Source organism: Colletotrichum abscissum (assembly GCF_030869225.1).
Source record: "Colletotrichum abscissum strain IMI 504890 chromosome Unknown Scaffold_5.1, whole genome shotgun sequence".
NCBI classification, from domain to species: domain Eukaryota; kingdom Fungi; phylum Ascomycota; class Sordariomycetes; order Glomerellales; family Glomerellaceae; genus Colletotrichum; species Colletotrichum abscissum.
Window position 1 is genome coordinate 1,446,468 of NW_026850431.1, and position 27,641 is coordinate 1,474,108.

Genomic DNA, 27,641 nt, shown 5'->3' on the forward strand with positions numbered 1-27,641 from the left:
TGAGGAAAAAGGGAAGGGGAGAAAAAAAAAACACACCAACGCACTTCCAATTATCGGTCGTCTTCTCCCGGCTGACTTCAGAGCCGTCCGCACTCTACACCGCACTACTGAACTACACCTGGGGTCCCTGTCACGGCTCCCCAATTGACCTCGAGACTTTTCACCAAACCGTCCTCGACACCGCAGATCTTTCTCCCATTTCGACTTCGTCCCAGGGACGTACTCCAGGTCTCTCCTCCTCTTCCTTCCTGGTCAACTTGTCAAAAATTGGGCCACCATCTCTTTCTCTCTCTCCTCTCCTCTCCCATTCTCATCCACAATCCCACATCCTCATTCACTCACTTTACACACCTCTAAACCCACGCTACGCACTACCGTGCATCCGCTCCGCTCTCGCTGGTCTACACCTACTTCGTACACTACCTTGCACTACGGAGTACTTCGCTACTGTACCTCAACCTGGTCGTTCCCTCCCTCAAGGCTCCTCCTCAGCCTGCCCCCCGGTCCTAATCTGAACCATCCTGCTACCCTACCTAATCGCCCCCAACCCTGTCCGCCTCGGCCTCTTTCCCACGGGATATTGGCGCTGTCGATCACTCTGAGTCGGAGTCGTCACAGCTGTCTGCAGAGAACGAGTCTCCACACGACTCTCCCATGTCCCGCTGACCACTGTGCAACAAGCTTCATACGACTCTTGCCTGGTCGGCCCAAACGATTGGTCTCAGCTCTCAACTGGTTCAAATACTCGTGTGTCAGTAGTCCACAGGCACACACTTAAACCTCGCTGATCCCCCAACCTCAACTCACACAATTCCCACGGGATCATCCAGTTCTATCTGATCCGTAACACGACTTGGCTTTTTCTCAAAGCCGTTGCACTTGCATCCGATCAGCAAACGCTATTCCACCGGACATCTACCTTTGTTGACGCTCAACCTCGTCATCCCATCTCATCACCACCACCACAACCTCTCATCACCACCATCATCAACACCACCAACCATACCATCATGACTATGACATTAGATTCCCAGCAACGATTCGGACCTTTAAACACATTCGACCACATGTCTTCCTACGCACATTCATCATCCTCCTCCTCCCCCCAGTTCTCAAACCCGTGGGCAAACACCTCATCACCTCAAGCTCCTCAGGGCTTGTATGCTCCTCACCACGGTCACTCTCTCAACTCGGGTCTGGGCTTGGACAGGTCACACACTGCTAGGACTAGCACCAGCAGCAATGCCTCATCTTTGGGTTCTTACGGACAGATCCCAGTGACGGCAGCTTCAGCAGGTAGTCTCCCCATGGCAGACCCTCTGCCTAGGTCGGACTTACTCACTCTTCCCCAAGATATCCTCAGTATCAACCGCATGGCTGCCACCTCGGCCCCTGCCTACGGTGATGCTCCCTACGCGACCGCCGCTTCCCCTGTCAACGCTACTTACACGGCTTCTCCCACCCCCTACGAGACCATGGGCTACGCACCTGCTCCCATGCGCTCTACTTTCGCCCTTGCTCCGGAACCCGAACACTCTCGGAGATTCTCTCACTCGTCAGTACCCTCAACTTCCCTGGTCGATATCACAACCCCCAATATTCTGGCCCGGCCCCATCGCAACTCAATGATTGACTTTAACAACAGAGGAATTCACCACCACGATGAGCGCAGGAGCTTCGCTGACGCCCTCGACGCAAGCCACGGCATGCTCGCCATGAGCCAAGACACTCCCCGTAACATCTATGGCGCCCGCAGCGACAGAGCTTCAGGTGACTCGTACGGCTTCCCCTCGACGCACTCTACCAGCTCTTCCGTATCCTCCGCCTCTGGATTCGGCAACTACTACGGCGCCGACTCTGTTAGCGACTACTCTACTGCCGGCTCAGACATCGAGTCTGTCACCTCCCGGACCCTCCCCAGGCCCCACGGCCTCATGGCTCCCCAGATCCCGCCTGCGCCCCAATCCATGATGGGCCAGTTCAGCTCCAAGGTGTCGTCCAGCACGCAGAAGAAGCATAAGTGCAAGGTGTGCGACAAGCGTTTCACTCGCCCTTCTTCTCTTCAGACGCACATGTACAGCCACACTGGCGAGAAGCGTATGTTACACCCATTATCATCCATGCCAAGGCATATCTCCAGATTACACGTGCTAATGTCAGTATAGCCTTTGCCTGCGAGGTCGAAGGTTGCGGTCGTCACTTCTCCGTAGTATCAAATTTGCGGAGGCACAAGAAGGTCCACAAGGGCGACGCCCGCTCTGAAGCTGGTTCTGAAGACCATCACTCCGATTAATCGGACTCAACTTGCCATATCCACATGTACAACAAGCTGTAACGGCAACATTGTTGTTCTCGAAACAATCCTCGGCGAGTATGATCAGTACGAGCTCACGAGTTTTCCCGGTTCGAGTCATGACCTAAAGTCTATACCCACTCTCGACACCGAAACCCCCTCCACATCTGCGAGTGGTTCGACAACGGGGTTGTGATTTTTCAAAATTTCTCATAGACGGTCTTCGTTTTTTCATCGGTTCTCACACGATACCATTCTTACAATCGTTATAATATCCATCTATCTGCGAGCGAAAGAGACAAAAGTCAGGCGGCGGCAAAGGAATTGGCGGGCGGGTTGTCACTTTCGGATCATCATCATAAAGGGTGTCTCATGATATGTTGGAGATCTTTTTACCAATGTTTTTTTTATTGGCTTACTTTTACCTGCGACTATTCGAGCCCGCGGGCTCCGGAACGATGCGGCAGAGTCGACGGCGCCTCATGGCTGTGAGGTACGCATGGGAAAGGGGGAAACTGCAGGAGGAGGAAGGGGGACAAGGGCGCGGATTCACTTCATTGTCGATCGCTCAACCCCACACCACACAACCCCCAGGATACGGGCCTGGTTGGTGGCTGGACCAACCACATTCTTGTCCATTTTCGGTTTTCAAATGTTTGAAAGAGGAAGAAGATCTCCAAGAGGTCATGGAGGACCTGGCGATACCCTCACCCTTGGCGTTGAACGGATACTGGGCTGCACTCTTGTTTTCTGCCTTTTGTTTTTCATCATCTGTTACTTTGTTGCGCGCTCATCATGTTGTTTCCGCCCGTTGGGAATTTCCACCAAAAGGGTCCTTTTTCTTAGATGACGAACCAGAGGTTGGTGCCTTGGCGGCACACCTCGCAAAAACTCGACCCTGTTCCCAAACCGGGAGGGCGACTTGTACTACTAGCTTCCACACACGATGATTATACCCATCTTACTAAGAAATGCCACTGCATTTTCTAGTTTGCATCGTCGAGGATAATTTTTTTTCTTTGGACTTTTGAGACTCTTTGCTTCACGTCCCTCGTGACTTGAGCGGCGAAGGCGGCGGCGGCGGCGAGCAAAGGAAATGGGTTGTGAGTTAAGGAAACCAGATTAGTGGATTGGCTGGTAGTGTCACTGGGTATGGGTAACAACGCACATAGTACATTGCGAACAGTATAATATAATAGTAGTACGAAGAATTTCAAAAACGAAAATTCACATCAACCATCTGTAACCCGCGCATCTCCAACGGCCAAAGTTTGATAGATCGGCAACGCAAGATCAGACCACCTCTGATGCAATGAAGCTCCCTGGGCTTGTAGGAACATTCGATCGATCAATTGCAGGTGGTCAAGCATCAAATAGATGGCGCGGCGCCGAGGGCACGGGGGAACGGTTCCTCTCCTCCGCCTTTGCATCAAGATGGGGAAAACGACAATCTGCATCCCCAAGTAGACTGGCCCCCCGAGCTCCCGTGCTTCCCCCCTCCCGGGCCTCCAAAAGCGCCATGCCTGCCATCTCATCACATATGCATCTCTCCCCGCAATGGGGATGAAGCCGAAGCTTGAGATGAGGATGTGTGTGTTTGGGGCTTGGACGGTTCGGCTCTCACCGACTCGCCACCTGCCATGCGATGCGGTCTATTCGGGCAATGATATCCCAATGTCATGGCCCTGAAATTTGGAGGATTGGTAGGTATTCCGTGGTCTGGTGTGGTTCAACCACGGCGCGCGCCTTTGTCTCATCGCAAATCCAATCGCTTTCGCCGAGTGCGGAAGCTGAAAGTGTGCGTATACCTACTGCCGGCCGGCACCGCGTATGCGTGTGTGACAACCCAATGGTAGGGATAAGCCTAAATGAGGGTCGGGCTCACTGCCTTTCTGACAAAACCCAAGGCAATGCCAGGCACCCAGCAAAACGCCATGATTTTGATAGAAAGAGGGGGCTCTTTGGGGAAAGGGGAAAGAGGCTGCGTCGATCTCTAAGAAAGGGGGGAGGGGGTTGTGCGAGTGTTCATGTGAAAACATGGGAGAAGCTGCCGCGTGGTCAACGATCGGCGCGCAGTTGCGTTCGGTACGCGGGGCGTACTCTCACGCACACACACACATTGACATGCTTGGTATATGCTAGGTATTAGGATGGGGTTGCGCCCATGGTCAGATAAGATGATCCATCTTGAACGTGGCTCGCGAATTGGCGGGTTGGACGCTGGCGAGGGGTCGCTCGGGGGAGGCAAAAACCGACAAAAAGTCCTGATGGAAGTGGAGGCTCAATTCGCGACGTTGTTGTCGTCGTTGCTGGCCTTGGTCAAGGTCACCTGGTCCGGGCATGTTAGCGGCGACTTTGTTTTTGGAACAAGGCGCCGTTGCGGCAACTGAGTCGAACGCGGCGACACGGAAGGGCGGCTAAAAGGGAGGGGGTTTGCCTCGCCATGATGGAGGCGTTTCGGGGCGGAGACTCGGGGAGGCTACGGAAAGAGGCTAACGAAGACGGGGGAAGAAGCAACCTTGGGTTACGTAGATAGAGGGGAGCGCTATCAAGGATGGATATGTGCTTACGTAGTTTACGGAGTCCTCAAGGGGATCTCACCAAGACGGCACTAGGCCAACTTTGCCATGAAGTGACGGATGGCGTATGGGCCAAAACGGAGATGACTAATTTAGTGTCATGTACGACGTGGTGTTAGTTATAGTAGGAAGAGACGGATCCCAAAGAGGCCAACTAGAATGGTCAATCTGCAATTCTGCCGCAGAGACTAAGTCGTGTCGTATGCCCGTCCGTTGGAGCTAATGTATAGTATGAGCGGACCAAGAGGGACAAGGGGTGGGAAGACCAATATGAGAGAGGACACAACCTGGGAGATCGCATATGCATTGGAGGACTGACAGGTTTGGGAGGTCTCAGTGTGGAGCGCCCCGAGTATGTGAGATGCAAACGAGGAGAGCACCTAATCATTCGATATGGGATGAAGATGAATGGAGACTAGGAATGATGAGGGGAACTTTGTCATTGACAATATGTGGCATTACACCAAGAACTGCGAAGACGGGGGACTGGGATCGCTGGGAGAAGGGAGCAAGGAAGTAGAGCTCCGCTGAACTGGATAAGTTGGAGATGGATGGGCTGGGGATGACGATGTAGGAACCGTAACAAATGGAGACTGCGGACCTTTGTGCTGCAAGTGGTGGACAGGCCAAGGCAAAGGCTATGCAAGATGAGGCAAGCCCCAAAGTGAACCAGATGCCTGCCTACGCAGTGTGTGCTTGAAAAGACAAGCCATCGGAACAAAAGCCTGATGGCAGATGTGGGAGGTGGAGAGGGTCAACAAAAAGTATGTATCCACACCGTTATCGTCGCCGTGGTGGTTGTAACTTGTGTTCTCAGCATCGAATTGCCTCATCCCAGCCGCAAGCCCCAGCTCTTGCACCGTCCCGCGGAGCCACAAGAAGAGCCAACTTCGGCGCAACCAGAGATGAAGGGAAAAGTGGATGCGCGTGTTTCAGCAACATGTCAGACTCCGCACATAGGCACGCGTCGAGCAGCGAGCATCTGTTTGCTGGGATTTGGCACCAAGATGAGCTCTGATCATTTCCTGCTCGAGAGATATCCTGGAGTTAAGCTCGATCAAGCTTCGTGGTGGGCTGAACGGGAGTGATTGGATGACATTGCCTTGGGCGGGGCGATCTTGGAAGAGACGGATCCCGGCGGTGCTGAAGTCTGAACTGTGGACTGTGCTGGGGACGTTTTACATCTGATGCCTGGTGGTTCGGGCTACAATGTCGGTCATGTATCCGTCCAGAGAAAAGCGCATATACGTAGTACGCTCGAAAAGAGAGGTCCATTGTGATGATGGATACCTCGATAGCACCTTGGTCCTTGGGTAGACACAGCGGACCCATTCGAACGGCATTTGATGAAGTGGCCCGGCTCAACTTCTCGAGACGGTCAGTCTGAGTGGTTTCTGAGAGGGCTCCTCTTCCGTTGTTAGAGCCAGGCTCTCTATCCATACGAGATAAGATAGCGACCCCACTGCACACGACGTCTTTGTTTGATCCTCGGGGAGCATGGTGAGGTTACATCCAGCAAGACCAGAGCGTCAAATGTACCGTACTACCGTACCCGTACCAAGCCCGACCAAAAGCAGCAGAAGAAGGGCACAATGACCCAGGATTTGGCTGGGATTTCTGCTCGCGAGGCACCCGATTCGATGGAACTAAACGATATCCAAAACATGGCTTCTCTGGAGCTTCACGTCTAATGCCATCCCAGAGTTCCGTGGTGCTAGGTTTCGCAGGGCATTCCACGGAGCTTGGAGGACGGCCAGCAAATGAGGTGACAAGGCGAACATTTCCAAGCCCTGCCGGACCACCGACGATCCGCCAGGTACCGACGCCGACACACACTCATGTCCATCCTTCAGCGGATACGCGCGTGACAAGTCTCTGAGCCTGCCGTGACCGGCTTTCCTACCCCAGATCACGGGGACGGGGATGTCCAGTTGCGCTCCTGCAAGGATTCTGCCATTACACCATCAGAGTGATCTTGTGCTCGAATCGCGATGCAGTACGGTGCTAGCCCGTTGAAGCGCTGCGTGAAATAATGGAAGCCATGAGTGCCAGGTGCGAAGCGATGCTGAGCAAGCGAGAGACGGCATTGCTTGGCACCCGTCTCTTGATAGTGTCTTTGTCCACCATCCGAGGTTTGTGATGGCATGCGGAGGTTCCGCCCAACTAGCGAGGTAGCATGCGGTGCTCAAAATGCAGCGGGCGCGCCAACGACGGCAGCGCAACGGCAAAAAAGCTGGCGAGGCGTCAAAGTGGCCGCAGCCGACCATGGAAGGCGAAGACCCTCGAGAGTTCGCGCACCCCAAGTGTCAAGTACCTTGTGCTAGTAGGGCTCCGTCATCGAGATACCGGCGCACGAGACAGATGGCTGCTTCAGAGGGGGGAAGCCTGTTGACCTCAACGTCATGGTGGCCGCGGCACAGGCTTTTGGTCGTCCTCTCGTGTCGTGTGCGGTGATTTAGGTTGTGAGTGGTGATTGGAGTCGGTTATTCAGTTGGATGCGGTGGGTGGGTAGCAGATAGCATAGCTAGTGCCTGTAAATGCGCCGTCAAGGGTGCTTGGATGTGTGGGTGGGCGGGAGTGTGTTCGTTGTTTGGTCGACATGGAGCAGAACAGATACAGATGGGTAGTATGTAAATGTGCGTGCCCGTGCCCGCAGCCCGTGTAGCAGTGGTACGGCATCGTACCGCGGCGGCGCTGGCGGCGGGCCATTTGGCGGCCGGGGAATGTCACGGAGGGAGGGATAGGTTGGATGCAATTCGCAGGCTTCGCAATCCAGTAGCGTTTTTGTAAAAGGTGTGGCCGTACTCCGTACTGTACAGATACCCCCTCGGTTGGAGGACTCCTGGATCGAAAGCAGCCAACGAGCAGACGCGCTAGTGCGGCTAGCTGCACGCAGACCCAGCATTGGATTGGGGCAAGGCAGACGCCTCTCAAGATGGGATCTTCAGGGTCCTTCTGCTGTTCCTAGAACCCTAGGGTCTGAACGCCCACCCCGGATTTTTTGTTCGATGGGGAAGAGTCAGGCGTGGGTGTTGGTGTTGTTGATGATGGTATTGGTACGCGCTTTGGATGAATTTTGGTCCACGGTCGGTTCGCAAGGGACAATGCTTGTTTCCGAACCAAATGCGATGTCATTGCTGTCTCGGCCAGTGAACGAGGCGCCCAGTGTCTGTTGATTTGATTGCATGCTCATGGGTGCGCTCTATTTGCCACAAGGCTGCCTGGGTAGATGTAAGTTGAGGTTGGCTACCAACCACAATGAAGGGGGTGCGTAGAGAAGAATTGGAGGAACCTTGGAGAGGAGACGACGGTTGAAGCTGGAGGGTTGGGGACGACTTGGGGTGGCATGCTCATGTTGTCACTCATGCCTCGTCCTTGCTCGCCTTGCCGTTCTCATCAGGTCCTTCCTGTACCCTCGTAGAGTTACAAGTCGCAGATACCATACATCCTTGGCCCAGCAAGGCCGAAGCGGAGAATGACATGCTGTCCTCAGCAACACGAGCGACGGGACATGGAATTCTCTGTTGGGTAACTGCATGAAGACATCACCAGCTGCTCCGTCTCCGATGCAAGTCATCGTCACTTCCAACCTCCAACACACCGCCAATTTCTCACGCAGGAGCAGTAGCGGATATGGGCAGAAAAAAGATAAAAAGGACATCACAAGTGAGCAATGTGATGGGTTCATCGACCCCCAATCGGCAGGCACGCCCGGCCGGTACTGCGGGCAGGTATCTTGCAGTGTCGTACCTGCTAAAGCTGCACTCCCTCTACCTAAGGCACGTAGGCTAATAAGGCATGTGCTACCTATGCTAAAAGGCATCCGGAAGGAAGAGGCACGTCTGCACTCTGCACGGGAAAGCGAAGAGGGTGTGGAGGATGGGTGGATGCCGTGGTTCGTCGTTGGAATTAACAACCCGGACGCGGTGACGTCGGTGGCTTCGAGAGCGGGACTAGAGCGGGGATACTGACTCTGTAGTATTCCCACCCTGAGCCGGCATCCACAAACGTCATTGTGCCACGGCCGCCATGGAGTCCGGCCCATCTGACTGGCCTACAATTCGCCAATGGAGAGGGGGGTGAATCCAGCAAATGTCCAAGATCCAAGGCGGAGTACGTACCATCCAGTACTGCGTACACACCCTTCTTTCCACAGCTACCAAAAAGAAAAGAAATGCAACAACCAATTCTAGCTAATGCATGCAAGGTAGGAAGGTATCGCGACAAAGACCAAAGATGCCTGCCTCAGATCCCAAGGCGGTGCTTCCTTCATCTCTGACCTGATGGATATGTCACTGAAAATTTGTTACAGGAAAATGAAGAGAGCAGAAAATCGTCAATTCAGTTCCATGCCACTCCAAAGGACCCTGCCACCGGCCCCAAAATCTCTAATTGACCCCACCGAGAGGAAATACTGTGCACCATCCACGAAAGCAGAGCAGCTACGGGGTACCGAGTACGGATAGCCATACCTTATTCATTCATACGGCGCAGGCATAGTGCATGTTCTCTCAACCGAAGTTTCATGTTCCCTGTCGACGCATTTCATCTCATCAAAGAACGAGGGAAGAAGCCAACCGACCCTTATTTCCCTGGTTTCTATTTTTCGCAACCTCCTCCACCCTTTTTCAAAGTTCACTTTGGCACCTCCACCCATCTCGAAACACAAGATCTGCCGCAGGCCCGCAGCTCCATTGATGCCAACCCTCATGGTCCATGAACCATTCGGCATCCTTTCGTCCCTTGACAGCAGTGGCCACAGGGATGTCCGTGTCTCGTCTTTACGCTGCCCGTGAATCGCAGTCGTAGTTGCAGTCGCAGTCGCCTCGTCTCTTGGGACGGAACCATCAAGTAGGAAATAGGGGTCGAGGCATATTCCTGGCAAACATTGCCCACTACGGATACTCTACCAGACGACACTGCGGCATGCCTTTCCAGAAGAGCCCGTGTTCCTGACCACCCACTGACCGCTAGCTGCGCAGGATTCTTTGCGCCCTGCAGGCTGCGGTACCAACTGCCCTCCATTGACAAACAGAGGCACCCAGTGTCTGGACGGATACAGCGTTTTGCCTGTCTCGAGCTCCAACAGTGACGCGCACCTCACACCCTCAGGGCGCCACCTAACACCATGGCATTTTCGTAGATGTCCATGTTCAGGCGCCGGGAAATGCCATTGTCCTGAGGCGTCGAGCAGCTTACGGAACCAAGACCAACCGTGTTGCACTGCCATCGCGCCTTCTGCAGCGTCTATTCGTACCCCCCCACACGCCGTGCCCCCTTTTGTTTACTTTGACGGACCCCTAAGAAAGGAAAACAACGGCGGAACGACGCGGCCACACCCTAGCCACCGCAATGCCAATGCCCTGCAAGTCTCGGACAGGCTTAGAGGACGGATAGACCAGACGAGAGATACTCGATCCTCGGCACAGGGTCTTCTCTGCGCCATTGCCCAATCCAATTCAATCCAAGCCTATCCGAGGTTCGACTGCGGTTGCGACTCCTCCGACCAGAGTCAAACACATCCTGTGCCAGTGTGGAGAGTTCAGTAGATAAACGTTGCCTTACGGATACTTGACCTCAATCTGCAGCCCTCTGTCGCCTCTCGCCTCCCGTCGGCCTGAGAGCGCTGAGCTCTGCTCACCTCAGTTTCTTTTGATGGTCCTGTGCCATGCCCCGACGCGGGAGCCATCCGCCCTCCACCACTCATGAGCATCAGATAACACTGAATCCCAGCACCTGAGATGGCATCCTTGCCCATAGAGCCAGCCTCACTCCTCTGGCACGACCAATGGCTTTTGCTAGCGACACAACACTGCACACCGGCACGCCACGGACCATTTGCTTGCCAGCTTGCCTCCCCACCACGGTACGTCTACGGATATATGGAAATTTGGAAACAAAGAAAAAAGAGGCGGCAAAGACCCCCATGCTCAGAAGTCTACACGGTACGTACGGCGTACCACCAGAGAAGTCACAAACCAGTCGCTTTGGCCAATGAAGGCAGCTATCCAAGCCTTCATACCTATGCAGTACCCTGAATTGCCACCACGAAGCTATTGGGTATATTCTCCTTTAACGCATTTACCTTCCCTCCAACCACCAGACACAATCAATCGCCGAGTCTTTCACTTTCACCATCGAGCCTCCCTCCCGCCCCCGGTCCCTGTAAAGTCCCCGCGGCGCCGGCCTCTTCACCGCTCAAAGCAGCCAACGGCCCCGTAACCGGACTTGCGCAAACGGACGGGGACAGACCATCAAGGTTCGCCCTACCTTACCTTGCCTTGCCTTGCCTTGCCTTGCTGCAGTGCGGTCTCCGTCACCCGGTCCCCATCCTGTCTCGCGCTACATCCAAATTCGTGCCTACAATCAATCGTACTGGTGGTTAACAAGACCCCCCTTGCGAGATTTTCTGACATCCGTCGGCCTTGTTTTCTTAGTCTGCTTTTTTTTTTTTTTTTTGCCACCCGACATGGCCCATTCAAACGAGCATCATCACCATCGTCAGTTTAGAATCAAGATCCAAGACAAGGAAATGTCGAGCGAAATGTAATGCCTCAACTTGAGGCAATTGACTCTTGCAAGTTACCACTCTGGATCCTGCCGAGGGGGGCAACGGGAGGGGCCCCCAAGGGTCCTCTCCGAGATGAAGGCAATTTAGCCTCGACGAGCGGGAGGTGCTCCCAATCGAGAAGCTTGCAGCCAGATTTCGCATCGTCTCTTCTGCGTGAAGGGTTCTAATGCAACAAAACAAGGAAGTAAGCAACGACGAGAACCCGATATCGAGGGTTGGGAGAAGGCCATGTCGCCCATGTTTCTCTGAGCTGTCTGTCGCCAGGGCCCTAAGAAACGCCCGCATTCGGGAGTTTCGCGCGTATGGTGAGCAGGGCATGACGAAACGGAAGGTTGGGCCTTGGTGCGAAGCGCATGGCTGCCGAACAACACAACAGCCCTATCTTGGCTACCTGTGTCCTCGAGGTTAGAATCTGCTGCATGCACTTTTCAAGGAAGACATTCCAAGCATTCCATACACGGCCATGTTCTCACCTCCCTCGGTGTCTTGTCGGGTCGGGGCGGCGGTGGTGGTCGCTTCGGCCGAAAGCTATCATCAACATGAAAGCTCATCTCTTCCGTCTCACTCAAGTCCTTGTCAAATCACATCCCAGGCACACACACAAACACATTGTAGATGGGCTATAGCATTGAGACGTAGTTCACTTGGACGGAAACATCCGTCTCATAACCCTCGTGAAGAGAGAGAGAAGGAAAAAAAGCGCTCGTGTACCTAGATGAACATCAAATCTACGCCCTTTAGCTGGCGATCATCCGCATATACAAGACAGTGTCTCACCCGCACGAAACAAACGCCCTCTAGGGCTTCTCGGGGCACGGGGCAAATCTCAACGCCGGAGGGGGATGTCTACCGATACAAAAGTGATCTTCAAGAGGATGATAGCGGGCGGAAGGAAGCAGACTTTCACCGCGAGCGGAATAAGCTTTAGACGTTCACTTCCCCCCCAAATCGCCGCCATCTACGATCTCAAGCCCTCGTCTTCCAGCCATTATAGTGTGATGGTGTAGTGCTTGTAGGCCGTTCATGCTGTTTCCGGGCGTGAGTGAGTGAGATATCGTGGGCTCGCTGTTCTGGGGCAAGCGCAACGTCTTTTCTCCTGTTTTCCCTTTCCCCTCCTTGCTCGGTGTGTGACGCGTGATTGAAGAGCTCTGCACGAGGTACCTAATAAGCTCAAGCTCAAGCTCTAGCTCTAGTTCAAGATCGAGTTCAAGATCGAGTTCAAGATCGAGTTCAAGATCGAGTTCAAGATCGAGTTCAAGTTCACCGCAACCCCCGAAAGCTTCCAGCTTCCAGCTTATAGCTCCGAGTTCTGGACATCTCGAGCTAGGTAGGACGTCTTTCGTTAAATCACAAAGGTCGGTATACACGAAACCATCTCCCCGTCGAATACGACCTGTTCGTTCAGGCCAACACTTCACCCACTTACTCACTGATCCACACTCTGAGCTCCCAGCATCCAGTACCTAAACGAGACCGAGGAAGGAGGGGGCGCGTGAGGCGCTGTCTCAAGATGAACCAGTCTCTGCCAGCGTTACACAGTTTCGAAGACATACCGGCAGTGGAAAAGGGGGGGGGGGGGGGGGGGGGGGAAAAAAAAAGGGGGGGGGGGGGGGGGTAAAAGAGGGGGGGGGGGGGGGGGGCAGCGGGCGGTGGTGACGGGAACGACGCCGAGTGGGGGGGGGGGGTGGAGCGGGCGGGGGGGGGGGGGGGGGGGGGGGGGGGGGGGGGGGGGGGGGGGGGCGTCGAAGCATAAGATCGGTGATCGAAGGGTTCAACAGAGAGAGAGAGAGACATGTACGCAAGCAGCTAAGCGTACAAGCGACATGACGATGACGGTACTGGCAATGATCTCAAACGTCGTACGGACACGTAGGGCGAGACATTTTCTGGCCGAGGGGAAGCGCTTGGGGGAGGAAGGCTGTTTTTTACGTGGCTGAGACAAGTGCTATGAGACAATATCAGGGGGAGGGATGGAGAGGAAACCAGTACACACCAGAGTACACTTGGATGACATTCCTCTCTGTATCCTCGTCATCTTGACGAGTAGGAAAACACAGGCGCTGGGGCACTTGACTGCATCGATCACGATGGACGGCAAAAGGTGGAATGTTACTGTAAACCTTGTTCGATACTGGATATTAAGCTACCTATGGCACTCAACCGCCATGAAGCTGCTGCTGTGTCTTCAAAGCTGGGTAGAAACAGCCTCAGCCAAGACTTGCTGGCCGAAATTGAAAAAAAAAGAGAATCCCTTTCCTCCACCTCTCTCTCTCTCTCATACCTCCAAGTTCAGAAGAAGCCTTTATCCCTCCTGTCTGACCTTGGGAAACTCCGACAATGTCTCATTTGGAGACGACAAAGTGAAGAAGAAAAAAATGAAACCTGATTGATAGTGATTGGTATTGTTTGGTTGTTTTGGTGTATGCGCGCGACCAGCTCGATAACAAAAAGGAGCTGTGTCCAGTTGTAGTGTACAAGTTCCTGGGAAGGAACCTTGCTGATTGTGTCCGAGAAGAGAAAGCGGCTTGACGCGCATAGTGGTATAACTAAACATGTAGACATTAAACAAAGGTCGTGAGGTCGTGAAGAATCGAATGCAGAGAAGTCGAGGCGGTCCACGAGGCTACTGTCAGATCGTATGGCGTGCCATATCGATTGGTCGTAGCCAGGTAGACTGCTATCGAAGACTTGCGTTTTGCGTGGTGCCGAATATGTGCCGTCTTCGTCCCTCTTGGACTCAACAGCTGATTCTATGCCTCCGTTGGTGAAAGATGTCGAGTCGCGATGGTATCCTTTTTCCACGCCATGCCTGTCCAAACGCCGGAAAGCAAAACCCTGATAAAAGACCGAAACCGAAACGTTCCTCACAAGTGCTACACGTGCGGAGCGCCAGGACGGCCCTTGCCGAGTGACTCGAGTAACTCGTGGGGAGGAATCTTTCTCATACCGCCGCCGCGGTCGTACATCGATGTCGGTGCTGGCGAGTATCCCTCACGCTTCTTGCGCAGGCGATCGAGGGCCATACCGACGATGACGATGAGGAAGATGAGGGCGAGCGAGATACCGAGTCCAATTAGGACAATGAATCCAAGAGCCATGCGGCCATCTGCTTTGGTATCAGTACGCGTTTTAAAAGGTATCGAGTATGCAAAACTTACCATTGTCGGAGAAGAAGTCCTGGTTCTCGGTGAAGATTCTCGAAATCGAGCCGGCGGTGTTACCGCCATTGACGGTGAGCGCGTACGGTTGGAAGGTCGTTCCGTTGAAGACGGCAGCCGACGCTGATCCGTAGCCGGGAACGTTGAGGGAGCCAGTAATCATCAAGGCTTGGTTGGAGTCAAGGATGTCGGTATTATCGTGGGATGAGGTCAGAGAAAAGACCTGGATGCTGTTGACAATAGTGCCGGGAAGTAGAGTAGTTCCGGCAGATTGCCACTTGGAGCCGTCGTACTTCATCAGGTAGATGGAGCCGTTGTTCGCGGTTCCGGAAACCCAGAGTTGCTTGCGATCACTCGATCCAGCCGTCAGAACCTCGACGGGACCAGGCAGAGAGTCCTCGCCGGGGTAGGCAGACCATGCCTGGCGATCGGGGCTGTACATGGCAAGCATGGTTGGAGAGGTACCATTCAATGTGAAGTTGCCACCGGCAACAAGCTGGGACTTGCTGGTCCAGATGAGGCAATGACCGGTGCCTTCGAGGTTAACACCGGGACGGTTCCAACCTGCCAGAGATGTGTCGTAGTAGCAGACACCTGGGCAGCCGAGTGCTCCAGCTGATTCGAAAGAACCAGCAACATAGACATCGCCAGAATCGGGGCGGACCTCAATGGAGGTGACAGTCGCGTTTCCGCCGCTGATGCCGGGAGGTTGCGTGCTGTTGAAGGTAGCAGTTTGAAGGTTCAGGGAAATGATACCTCGCACAGCATTGTTGTTGACAGTACCACGGACACTACCTCCGGCAAAGAGAAGGTCGCCAGTTACCGCAAGGGCAATGAAGGTTGAGTTGTCCTCGATCTGAGAGCCGAGGCCGGTGATCGAGTTCGAGTTCGACCCGTCAATGAGCACCAGGTTGTTGGCGGAGCTGCCGTTGGTGCCCACAGCTGTGAAGTGACCACCGAGGATGGTAATGTTGCGGTTGTTGCCAGTGTAGAATGCACCAGTGACCACGCCCGTAATGTTGCCACTGGCCAGAGAATCGCGCTTGCTGACGGTGCTAGAGGTCGTCGAAGATGACTTGAACTTGACCGGGAACTGGCCAAACTTCTCAGCAAGGGTGACGGCACCATTGGCACTAATAGTTGCCGAGGTCATCGATCCTGCGTAGAGAGATCCTCCTCCGGGAAGATCGAGAATGCCAGTAGTCAGGATTCCGTTCAAGGCCGGGACAGGGCCGTTGAGGTTCTGCAGCCAATTCTTCTGAGAGGGCACCCAGACGGCAAAGCCGGAAGCCTGAATAGCTGAGTTGTCTCCGAACGCGTTGATCTCGCTGAAGTCACCAGTGAATGTAACGACCGACTCTGCCTCACTCTCGCTTGTAATGTTGACGAGCATCGGGACAACGTGGGAGACTTCGCCGTTGACGCCTGCACCAAGTGCAGTCCACGTGTTGGCGGAGGTGTCGTACACGCCGACATTGTTGAGACCTGTGACGGCATTGTCGAGGGTGTTGGAGAAGACACCGCCAACGTAAAGTTGGGTACCGTTGAGTTCCATCGCCTTCACTTCGCCATTGAGACCGCCGTCGAGAGCCATGGTAGCCTCGCTTGCCGTGTTGATACCAATGACATTGCGGGCAGTAGATGACGTGAAGTTGCCTCCGACGATGACCAAGTCGCCAGCAGTCGTCAAGCTAGTGACTGCAGATCCTGAAGAGAATGAGGACCCGAGCTGGTTGATCTTGGAGCTCTTGAAATCAGTGTTGACTGTGGCAGACGAAGGGTCGAAGTCGAATAGGCCATTTAGGCCACCCGTCGAATTGATAAGGGTGAATCCGACTCGCTGAGCGACAATGGTCATTTCATCAATGCTCTGCCCAGCCAAAGGAGTCAGGGTGACGCTGGGCCGGAAGCCGTCTGCTGAGCTCGCCTCGATATAGCCGAAGTAGATCTGGTCATACTTGTCAAAGTTATTAGTCTGGTAAAGGGACGTCGTAAACTTGTTGCTACCAGTGGACGACATGATGCCGGTAACGTTGACCTGTGCTCGGGTCGAGCAGGTACCGTCTTGCAGGCAGCCGGGCGTGTACAGGTTGACGGAATAGTTGCCAGACTCCTTGAGATCCGGGAGGAAGGTAACCGTGGCGGAGCTTGCGCTGATGGTTCCGGATAGCTTGGCAGTCAAGTACTGAGAGCTGCTCTGCAAGGAAGGAGAAGTCGACCACGGTCCGGTGGTTGTGGCAGATGACTTGGTGTCACTATCTGCGCAGGCCGGGGAGTTGAAGTCGTTGATGGCGTACGAGTTGATGTCGTCCTCGAAAAGTTGGATGCCGTTCAGACCACCGCCAGATCCGTAGTAGTCGGAAATATCGATTCTGAATGAGTTCATTCCGACCAGGTTGACAAAGTGGAAGTCCTGGAACTTGAGAGTCGAGTTGTTGCTGAGAGGACACTCGCTAGTGCAGGTAGCGTTCTGACCAGTCGTGGGGTCCACGTAGGTCATGTTCAAGATACCGCCCAGAGGGAGAGCAGTAAAACGGAATGTCTTGGTTCCTCGGCCGTCCTGGTGGGTGTTCCAGAGCCGCATCTTGGTGGGCTGGAAACCGAAGCCGAAACTTGCCTGCCAGAATCCAGCAGAGTTGTCACGGAGCAGCCAAGTGTTGCCTGAGCCATCAGCCCCGTCCGTCTTGCAGATGATGTTGCGAGGGTCACTGAAGCCAGCGGTAGAGGTGCTCGAAGCCGAAGTAATGTTGGCAGTCGAGAGGTTGATAACCTGTCCATCTGGGGTGCTGGGAGTGCTAGTGTTGCCAAGCCCAGTGAAGCTGCCGCCAAAGACGATGTGGCCGTTTGAAGCCTTGGTGATGGACGAAACGGGTCCGTTGAAACCAGCGAAAGGAAGGTTAGTCCATCCATCGGTGCCGTACCAGGCGATTGCGTTCGTAGAGTTAGCGCCTCTGAAGTTACCTCCAACATAAACGGTGTTGGCAGCTTGGTCGCAGAGAAGAGCGTTCACCTGACCTGACAGACCGGCCAGAGGGGTGATCTGGGAGGTGTTGGGGTTGAACAAGGCGATGCCTTGAGACTGAGTGCCATCCAAGCTCGTGAAATTACCGCCAATTACCACTCCCTGCATCGTTCCATTGTCGAGGGTGAATGTGCACATGTCGTGAATTGAGGCATCAGTTGAGATGAGCGACGCAAAGGCCCCATTGGGCAGCTGAGAAAGCAAAGACTCGCTTCCGTTTGTGCTGTAAGGCTTCTCATTTTGCTCCTCAAACTGGTAGAGGGAGATTCCGTTGAAGTCGCCCGCCACACCAATTCTGCCAAGCTGGGAAAGGTCGAGGTTCGCATCGGAAACTGGGGTGAACTGGATTGCTGCCACCGAGGGAGGTGCGAAGGCTGCCACTGCAAGAAGGTTCGCCCACTTACTCCGGCGCGCCGAAGGGCGCTTACCGAGAGCTAAACGCATTGCTATTGCTGTTCGGTCGGCAAGAGGGTGGTGAGTTGGGTGCTGTGAATGCTGGGTATCGAAGCTGTTGAATTGAAGATTTTTGATGCTTGAGAATCGGACTGGATATCGCGTCGCATTTGCAGGAATCTAATTTTGGATGCTGGCCATGGAAAGAATGATGTCTGCTGCTTCGTTTGATCGGTCGCGAGTTCGGAGGCGCGTCGAAAATCGGTGGTGCGAAATTAAACGGAGAGAAGGAGTCGAATCGGGTCGAGTCGAATCGGAAGGTGAGGATTTAGCGAATAATCGGGGGAGTGAAAACGAGCGTCTGGTGTCGGATGTAGGGAAGGAAAAGAAAATAGAGAGTAGTTTGGTCGCCCAGTTCTATCGTCGGACAAGAAAAAAGGTTAGAACTGAGTTGCAGCCATTTGATGGCAGCGACGACGAGGTGGTGAGAGCTGCGCTTCCTATTCTTCCCCCTGCTCTTTGTCGACCGCAGTGTTTTGTTGTTTGTTGGTGGAGAGGCGGACAGACACAGACGCAGACGCAGAGCCAGAGCCAGACGGGAGCCCAGAGGGAAGGAGAGAGGCTGAGTCGCCAGACGAGATGGGGCCTGGAATGGAAGGTGCGGGCCCCACTTTGCAGACTTGTACCTGCCCGTACCTGCGCCAGGGAAATTGGTGGTGACTTTAGGTTGCACTTACCTCCTATCAAAAGCACTGACACTTTTTTTGTGGGTGGGGCGGTGCCTCCACTCGCCGTATGGTACCTTACGGAGTAAGGTACGGATACGCAGTCGCGGCCACGGCTCCACGGCTGCTGATTGAAATGTGCTCGGATGGGTTGACAATCGGTTTAGACTGGCTTGGGGCAAGCTTGACGAAAGCAAGTCCACCAAACGTGAAATGAAGCAGACCGATTGATGAGAGACCAAGTGAACCGTTTTGTGTCGGTCGTCGGCTGGCGTCTCGGCGAAGAAGAAATTGTTACCCGAATGTTGAATAAGAAAGGGGAAAGAATGAATGATTGTGAGTTGCCCTAAAAAGGTGACTGTATGTATGGAGTGAGTGTGGATGTGTGCAAGTTGCAGCCGGGAAGAGCGAGAGAGAGATAGAGACGGGAAATCGACGGGAATCTGATCGGAGTGGATTCCAAGAGGTGAAATTGAAACAGAGTCGCGCGCGAAAGCTTCGAGAAATGAGTGTACTACGTTGTCGACGTGGGTTGATGAGATGCTTTTCTCGTGTGTTTGCAAATCCGTAGAGGACCGCCGAAATGTCTCGCTGTGGTGTCGCCTCTTGCTGTGACACGAGGTGTCTGTGCCAGGTCGGCCAGGTAGAAGTATCCGTAGGTAGCGTACAATACCTACTACCTGACTGTGTAAGGTAGGTAAGGTAAGCAAGCTATCAGGAGAAGAAGGGGCGATCGTTGGAAAAGCCGGTGACGCCACGGGAGCTAAACGTCTCGAGAAGAAATGGCTCTAGTTCAACATCGGCCAATGAATGCTTATGAGAGGGACGACCAGCGCTGTCCCCTATCTCGGATTCTGGGAGATCTCCAAATGACGATTTCCCTCCTGTTCCCTTGACCTAACGGGTGCTAAAATTCGATTCGAATGCTTCTTTGGCGTCTTTCTATCGTCTACTGCGTAATTGTGCTCTGTACTGCTCCAGGCGAGAATTGACTCTTCGTATACGCTGTAGTCACTGCAAGCCGCTATGCCTGCGCCTTAGGTTGTCTTGCGTTTTCTTTTTCTACTCTCGTGCTGCTTGTTTGTCGTGAGTGGCTGGCCGAGCGCAGAAAGGCCGGGTAGATGGCAAAACGGTCCGGGTAAGGCGTCGGTAGGGATATTATGTTGAATCTATGGTGAAGACGTCGAGACTGCCCATGGAATAGAAGAATGAAGGTTGGTAAATGAGCGACAGAGATGTTCCGCGAAGGAAATCTCGGGGCGAATGGGGGAGAGGGATTTCGTATGGAGGAAACGTCGAAAAGAGAAGCAGAGAAAGAGGAGCAGCTCAACCAACGAAGAGGAAAGTGCCTCAGTCACAGTCCTGCAGGCTGCAAGTCACAGTTGGGAGTTGGGAGGAGCCACTTTCACGTTATCCGTACCACTTTTGCTCCTTCAAGCGCTCTTAGCAGGCAGGGGTTGATGTCAAGAATGCCCGGGGGGTCATCGGCGTCGTCCAGTGTGTCGTGGCATCGGCGGCAGACCACACAAAAAGAATTGGCAAGCCTTCTAGGGTACTATGTATGGAGCAGCAAGGCCTGGATTTAGAACAGCGATATGCCAGGTGAAGAAGGTATAGGTGTAGACTTTCATCCTCCCTTTGCAAACATGTCACTAGGAAAGTCACCCGTTTCCTAAAAGAGGTTCGTGGTCATCCAGGAAAAGACCAAACACATCTTATCTGAATCTGTCATGATATGCCATCCGCAGGTTCGGGACCCTCAAGACGTTGAGAGGGAGAGCTTCAGAGGGCCCTCCCTCCAGTCTCCCTATTCCGATTCTGGGGCATGATTGACGGTTTGACCTCTGGAGTCTGGCTGTTCTGACGGCTGCCCGCGGTCCAGGCCCAAGCAGCGCACGTTCTTCCTGCAGGAGTTCCCAGCTGCCGCTACGCCCGATACAGCAGAGTGCCAGTCTGCCAGAGACCAGACGGGCCACATCTCGAAGTGCCTGGGCAGATGACGGACGGCAGGTGGGGGGGAGCAAGCTTGAAGGTCGAGGAGGTGCCGGCCACTCAGCATTTAGGAATCAGGAAGAGGCCAGGAGGTTCCACTGCTCGAGGAAAGTTGCTCAAAGATGCTTTGGATGTGACAAAGTGCTCTGACTGGCCCATCTCGAGTTACATTCGCATTTGCAGGCACTGCCAAGCAGGTACGGATAATACATAGATACATCAAACAGACACTTCACTTATTTTAGCGTCAGGTACGAGGCAAGTGCAGACCACTCGCCCTTCCATCTTTCCACCTCAGCTCGCGACGTGGGGTTTTTCCCCCCCAATCCCAATCACCCCAAACCCCCAATCATCCTATCACATCCGTCTCAAGTTTCTCAACCCTCCTTCCGCGCCGGCCGTTCCTTGCATTATCGTCCCCGTGCACACCTCAGCTAAAAAAGATGCCATGCGATGCGATGGCAGTCCCGGGGGCTTGTCATCCAGTCAGTCGGGTATCCTCTCAGGCTCTCGCATTTGGCCGTCCACGGTATGCATGGGATACCTTGTGAGAGTTTTAAGGGGTTGGGTCCTTCCTCCTTGGAGACGCGACTCGGGGGGGAGGCAGAGCATCTTTGTACGGATACACAGCAGGTGTACAAACTCACACCTGGTAAATCATCCCCCGGAGCCGCGGGAAGAGAGAAAGACTGCTGCTCTGCTCCCTCCGTAGCGTACGGATAGAGAATGACGAAGGGGGGGATCCGGCGTCGCGGCATGGATCATCAAGCCGTCCCCTCCCTCGTCGCTTCCAGTTTGCAGTGTCGTCCGAGGTGACCGTGACGACTGGACGAGGGGACCCGCGGCGCCCCATCTTCAAACCCAGTTGGTCTCACAGCCCATTCCTCGGTGGGGGATATCCCGGCCTGCGGCGTCCGCTCTCCAATTGTTTGAACTGTCATCGCAACCTCTGCTGCATAAAGTGCATACACATCGTTCACGATGCATCGATTGGCTCATCGGTCTTCTGTTCACTGGTACTTTGATCTTCGATTCTGAGCAAGATTTGGTAAAGGACATTTCAAAATTGGCCACGTCCATTCCTTCAAGGGAAATAATTGCCACGGCCCGATTCTGGACGGCGCAAAGCAGGGAAACGTAGGAAACCAAACTACCTAGCATAAGGAACGCAGCGGGCAGTGCTCAAAGTGGAGGATAAGTTCCAACGAACGCGAATCGCGAAAAACCAAGGCAGAAAAGGAGAGTTGAAAGCTCTCTGTCCCGGCGCGTCTGCCCGCCCACCCACTTATCGGATCCCTCTGTTGGAAAAAAAACCACTTTAATTCACCATTATGCGCGGTTGTCGAAAGCCGACTACCCTGTGAATTACACAATCCAAAAAAACCTCGCCACACAAACGAAACAATCCCATTCCTTCCTTCCACGAGGAAACAGCTTTATGCGACCTGGATTACGTGCTTGAGAGGAACGATCAACGATTACTAAGAGCGATATATAGACCTATCTTATGCAGAGAGCCACACCATATACCTACCTTATGGTCCATGGATGCAAATAGGGGTACCACATGTTACATCCCCCCTTCGTTCATCCAAACACTAGGTTCTCTATACGGATAAGCTACGCATACCTAGTTCGAATATTTCGACTTTCTCGCTGTGGCAGCATTTACACATCGGACGGCCAGCAATAAAGCCTCGAACAAACTCCAGGCATATTAAGGGCACGGCCGGCTTGCTTCATGATTGTTCACATGAACAATCCCGGTTTGGCCGTCAACAATGCATTCATGTACAACATACTGCGTACACGGATCAGCCCTGGTCTCCATTCGTATGCAAACTGCACTACACGTAGGCACTTGGAAGAGTGAGGTGGGAACCCTTCCCATCGGACACCGGTGTTAGCGTTAGAGTGGAGACGTCGATCCGGCACATCAAGCAACCGCCGCCATTAATGTTCCATGGATGCACCGCCGTCAAAACGCCGTCACCATCTCCCTTTTCCCCCTCCCCGGTGCCCCCGTCCCGGCTGCAGTTTGCGCATCATCTGCAAAAGGTTTCTCCATCTCCGTCTCATCACCCTACCATGAAAAGGCCCGTCCACGCCTTAGGGCCTCTGATTGGCCCATCAGCTTAGAATTGCCCCCGATTTCATCACTGCCAAGCTGCTTCCGGTTTTCATCAGGAGGATTCCGAGGATGAGGTATAGTCTGCAGGGCTAGTGGTCATGAAAGTCTTTTTTCTTCTTCTACAAAGGTAACAGAAAACCCCTCGGCTTGCTATCGCTATCAGCTGTGGGCGGGAACGCGCGGTATCGCATTTGCTTATACAGCTTCGATACGTCTCAGCTCCGGACATATCTTCAAGGACACAGTCCAGCGAGTCCTTATCATCGATTTGTGTGCTGCCTATTCCGGGGATGCGGTGAGAATGCATCCTTACTGGCCTACGCTCCCTGGACCTTGAAAGTGCGGCCGCTCGCCGTCTTCCGTTCCTTCTCCTCGCTATCGGGTCTTGCGCGGCGAAGAACTGCGTGGTATTAGTCAAAAAGTTCACCCCGAAAACGAACTGTATCATACCTTGGAGGAAGTCGGCGGTTCTCTTGCGCATTCTTGAGTGAATGTACGCCTTCGATGCCTTGATGTGGTAGTGGAAGTAGTCGCGGAAAGTCTGGATGTGGGAGATGCAGTCGGGCATTCTCTGTGGTGTAAGGTGTCGAGGGAAAAGAACTATCACAAGACGTCAATGGCAAAGTAATCAAGCTATGTAAGGATAAACACTCACCAAAGGTAACGTATCCGATCTCGCCGGTTCCGGTATCTCTGACACCAGGGACTCCCTGGAGCTCCAACGGGGGGTCGTTCCTGAAGAGCACCTGGGGAGCGTTCTGGATAGCTCGCCGGCGGGCGTCGACGAATTCTTGGATGAAGATCTTGCCAAAGACACGATCGGTTTCCTCGCGGAAGATGGTGCTAAAGATAACCGTGACACGGTCGTGACTGGCCTTGACGTAGATGGCTTCCTCCTCGCGGTAGTGGATAGCCATGACCTCGCCGCCCTCGCGAACACCCTGCGGGGCTTCCTCAGACGTGTACTTGGATGCCTCCTCCTTCAGCTTGTAGTGCTCCTCGTAAGCGGCCTCGAAAGGCGCGGCCATGGCGTTGCGCTTCAGCAGCGCCATCTTCATGATCAGCGCATCCTTCTCTTCTGCATTTTCCGTCAGTCCCAAGTATCACCCGGTATAATTGCAGTGTAACTGACCCTTCTCCTCCGGGAGGTTCTCCAAGTCGATCAATACCGAGAAGTCGTACCCGGGTTCCGGCGGCACCACATACTGGCCATATTCCCTCTGCAGCACTTGCTCTGCCCCATACTTGACCAAGTCCTTGTAGCACCTTATTTGAATCGAAAGCTGAATCTTGGTCTTCGTCTCGGGGGTCGAGATGTGGTAGATGACGCCGTCGAAATCGGAGACGGTCTGGTCGATGTGTGCAGGAGGGGCACTGCCTTGGAAGTTAGGAAGCTAGCCGAACATGGGCTACAATGGTTCTCATCAACGTACCCAGAGAATCTCTCGGTGAGGACCGACTGAATCAGAACATTCTGATAGTCGAGAAGAAGCATCTTGTCTGCGACCAATTGTCCGTACGTCTCCTGTGATGTTGTTGCGTCGTTGGATGCTGATGATGCCTCGTGGTGGGGCCCGCCTGACGTGGAGGTCGCTGTCGGAGCTTCTGTGGCTGTGATGCTCATGCGGGACCATTGATTGCGGATATACTTCGGCACTCCCGGTCCTCTCCACTTATCTTCTGATCTTATCGATAAGGTGAGGGAAACTTTTTGAAAGATTGGAAGGTGGGAGGTTCGAGATTTTGACGATTGGTTTACTCGTCGCATTCTAAGGAGCCATTGACAAAGGGCTTTTGGGGCGCCAGGAAATCCGCAAAAATGGTCAAATCATACTTGTAAGGTTTTACAGATGTCGCGGACTTTAACAGTGTGTCTAACATTTGTTTTTCTTCAGGAAGTACGAGCATAGCAAGTCTTTCGGCGTTGTCGCATCCAACACAGCAAACCTCGCCTGGGCTCCCCAAGGCAGAGCTAGCAACGGCGCCGGCCAAGCAATCGTAGCCGCGAACGAGGATGTTTTGTGTTGGGATATAAAGAAGGGCGAACTACTTAGCAGGTGGCGAGACGAACGAAACACGGTACCCGTCACTGCGATCGTGCAGAGTAAAGTCGACACAGATATTTTCGCTGTCGGATACGAAGATGGAAGCATTCGATTATGGGATAGCAAGATCGCCACGGTGATTGTCAACTTCAACGGACACAAGTCGGCGATTACGACACTGGCATTCGACAAGTCGGGCGTGCGATTGGCCAGTGGCTCCCGCGACACGGATGTCATTATCTGGGATCTCGTGGCTGAGGTCGGCCAGTTCAAGCTGAGAGGACACAAGGATCAGATCACAGGACTGCAATTCGTCGAGCCGGAGGGACAGGTCGAAGATGAGGAGAACACGGCAATGCTGGACAGCGACCCATCAGCGGAGGGCTACCTTCTTACCACAGGCAAGGACTCCCTGATCAAGCTCTGGGACCTGTCATCGAGGCATTGCATCGAGACACACATCGCACAGACGAACGGCGAATGCTGGGCATTGGGACTTTCCCCCGACTACAGCGGTTGCATCACGGCCGGAAACGACGGAGAGCTGAAGGTGTGGTTCCTGGATACGACAGGACTCGCCGCTTTGAAGGGTCAGGTCGACGCTCCGCAAAATACGAAATTCCTCCATGACAGAGGGACGTTGTTCCGTCAGCATAAGGACAAGGCTATCGAGGTGATCTTTCACCCCCGCCGAGACTACTTCGCAGTCCATGGCGTAGAAAAGGCCGTGGAGGTGTGGCGCATAAGGTCGGAGGCAGAGGTCAAGAAGTCCCTGGCCCGGAAGAGGAGAAGAAGACGTGAAAAGGCCAGCAAGGAAGGAAAAGAGGAGGCCGATGCTGCGACTGAGGGTGAGGATCAGGCAGAGGATATTTCCGCCGCAGAGGCTAGCGACTTTTTTGTTCAGTACTTGATTGTCCGAACGGGCGGCAAGGTGCGATCTGTCGACTGGGCGGTCAATGGTGGAAGCAAGGAAATACACCTGTTGGCGGGGACGACAAACAACCAACTCGAGTACTACAGCATACCCACAAAAGAGGGCTCCAAGTCGAAGAAGGAGGATGTGCCCGACTACACGCGGTCGCTGGCCGTGGAACTCCCCGGACACAGGACAGATATCCGCGCCGTATCGCTCAGCTCTGACGACAAGATGTTGGCGACGGCTGCCAACGGAAGTCTGAAGGTCTGGAACATCAAGACGCAGGCCTGCATCCGCACCTTTGAGTGCGGTTACGCTCTTTGCTGCGCGTTCCTGCCCGGAGACAAGGTCGTCGTCGTCGGAACAAAGACGGGAGAGCTTGAGCTCTTTGATGTCGCGTCCGCGAGCCTGCTGGACAGCGTCTCTGCGCACGAGGGTGCCATCTGGTCATTACAAGTTCACCCCGATGGCAAATCGGTGGCATCAGGTAGTGCCGACAAGTCAGCCAAGTTTTGGGACTTTAAGATTGTCCAAGAGCCGGTTCTCGGCACCACGCGCACGACACCTAAGCTGAAGCTCGTTCAGTCAAAAACACTCAAGGTGTCCGACGACATCCTCTGCGTGAGATACTCTCCCGATGCCAAGTACATCGCCGTCTCCCTCCTCGACAACACCGTCAAGGTCTTCTTCACCGACAGCCTGAAGCTCTACCTCAACCTCTACGGCCACAAGCTCCCGGTGCTGAGCATGGACATCTCGTACGACAGCAAGCTTATCGTCACCAGCTCCGCCGACAAGAACATCAGGATATGGGGCCTCGACTTTGGCGACTGCCACAAGGCCCTCTTTGGCCACCAGGACTCCATCCTGCAGGTCGCCTTCGTCCCCCACAACTCGGACGGTAACGGCCACCATTTCTTCAGCAGCTCAAAGGACCGTGTCATCAAATACTGGGACGGCGACAAGTTTGAGCAGATCCAGCGCCTCGACGGCCACCACGGCGAGGTCTGGGCCATGGCCGTCGGCCACACGGGCAACTTCCTCGTCACAGCGGGCCACGACAAGTCCATCCGCGTCTGGGACGAGACGGACGAGCAAATCTTCCTCGAAGAAGAGCGCGAAAGGGAAATCGAGGAGCTCTACGAAAAGACCCTCACCACCTCGCTCGAGCGCGACCCAGACGCCGAGGACCAGGAAGGCGAAGTCGGCGCCGCCTCCAAGCAGACCGTCGAGACCCTCATGGCCGGAGAACGCATCGCCGAGGCCCTCGAGATCGCCATCGCCGACCTCAACCTCCTCCAGGAGTGGGAGGACGCCAAGAAGACCAACCCGTCCGCGCCAGCACCTCAGCGCAACCCCATCTTCGTCGCCCTCGGCAACATCACGGCCGAGGCCTACGTCATGAGCGTGCTGGGCCGCATCAAGGCCTCGGCCCTCCACGACGCCCTCCTCGTGCTGCCCTTCGCCTCCGTGCCCATGCTCTTCACCTTCCTCAACGTCTTTGCCCAGCGCTCCATGAACATCCCGCTGACCTGCCGCATCCTCTTCTTCATGCTCAAGACGCACCACCGCCAGATCGTCGCCAGCCGCACCATGCGCGGCATGCTCGACGGCATCCGCGCCAACCTGCGCGCCGCGCTGAAGCGCCAAAAGGACGAGATGGGCTTCAACATTGCCGCGCTCAAGGTCGTCGGCATGCAGCTCCAGGAGAAGAGCGTCAAGGATTACGTCGACGAGAACTGGGAGGATGGCGATGAGAGCCGGGCTGTCAAGAAGCGGGCGTTTGTGCAGGTCTCGTGATTCTCCAACCTCGGAC

The 27,641-nt window shown here is 54.3% G+C and overlaps 6 protein-coding genes across 6 annotated transcripts; 3 read left to right on the forward strand and 3 right to left on the reverse strand.

The window, feature by feature from the left end:
* Positions 1-872: 872 nt before the first annotated feature.
* CABS01_02988 (uncharacterized protein) lies at positions 873-2,293 on the forward strand (the record flags this gene model as incomplete). Its single annotated transcript, XM_060536365.1, has 2 exons — positions 873-2,097; positions 2,166-2,293. Coding segments are annotated over 2 exons (1,353 nt in total), but the record flags the coding sequence as incomplete, so codon positions are not given.
* A 377-nt stretch (positions 2,294-2,670) lies between these two features.
* CABS01_02989 (uncharacterized protein) lies at positions 2,671-3,243 on the forward strand (the record flags this gene model as incomplete). Its single annotated transcript, XM_060536366.1, has 1 exon — positions 2,671-3,243. The coding sequence occupies one exon, from the start codon at positions 2,671-2,673 to the stop codon at positions 3,241-3,243; it is 573 nt and encodes a 190-aa protein (XP_060394278.1).
* Positions 3,244-6,836: 3,593 nt separating this feature from the next.
* Positions 6,837-7,139, reverse strand: CABS01_02990 (uncharacterized protein; the record flags this gene model as incomplete). The annotated part of the gene is made up of 1 exon (XM_060536367.1): positions 6,837-7,139. One exon carries the CDS (start codon positions 7,137-7,139, stop codon positions 6,837-6,839), a length of 303 nt encoding a protein of 100 aa, XP_060394279.1.
* Positions 7,140-14,316: 7,177 nt separating this feature from the next.
* On the reverse strand, positions 14,317-18,067 carry CABS01_02991 (cellular morphogenesis protein; the record flags this gene model as incomplete). Its single annotated transcript, XM_060536368.1, has 2 exons — positions 14,317-14,549; positions 14,602-18,067. The coding sequence occupies 2 exons, from the start codon at positions 18,065-18,067 to the stop codon at positions 14,317-14,319; spliced, it is 3,699 nt and encodes a 1,232-aa protein (XP_060394280.1).
* A 5,114-nt stretch (positions 18,068-23,181) lies between these two features.
* On the reverse strand, positions 23,182-24,488 carry CABS01_02992 (Arp2/3 complex; the record flags this gene model as incomplete). The annotated part of the gene is made up of 5 exons (XM_060536369.1): positions 23,182-23,264; positions 23,315-23,464; positions 23,520-23,942; positions 23,997-24,238; positions 24,298-24,488. The coding sequence occupies 5 exons, from the start codon at positions 24,486-24,488 to the stop codon at positions 23,182-23,184; spliced, it is 1,089 nt and encodes a 362-aa protein (XP_060394281.1).
* A 195-nt stretch (positions 24,489-24,683) lies between these two features.
* CABS01_02993 (WD domain-containing protein) lies at positions 24,684-27,625 on the forward strand (the record flags this gene model as incomplete). The annotated part of the gene is made up of 2 exons (XM_060536370.1): positions 24,684-24,700; positions 24,760-27,625. 2 exons carry the CDS (start codon positions 24,684-24,686, stop codon positions 27,623-27,625), a joined length of 2,883 nt encoding a protein of 960 aa, XP_060394282.1.
* Between the last annotated feature and the right edge of the window lie 16 nt (positions 27,626-27,641).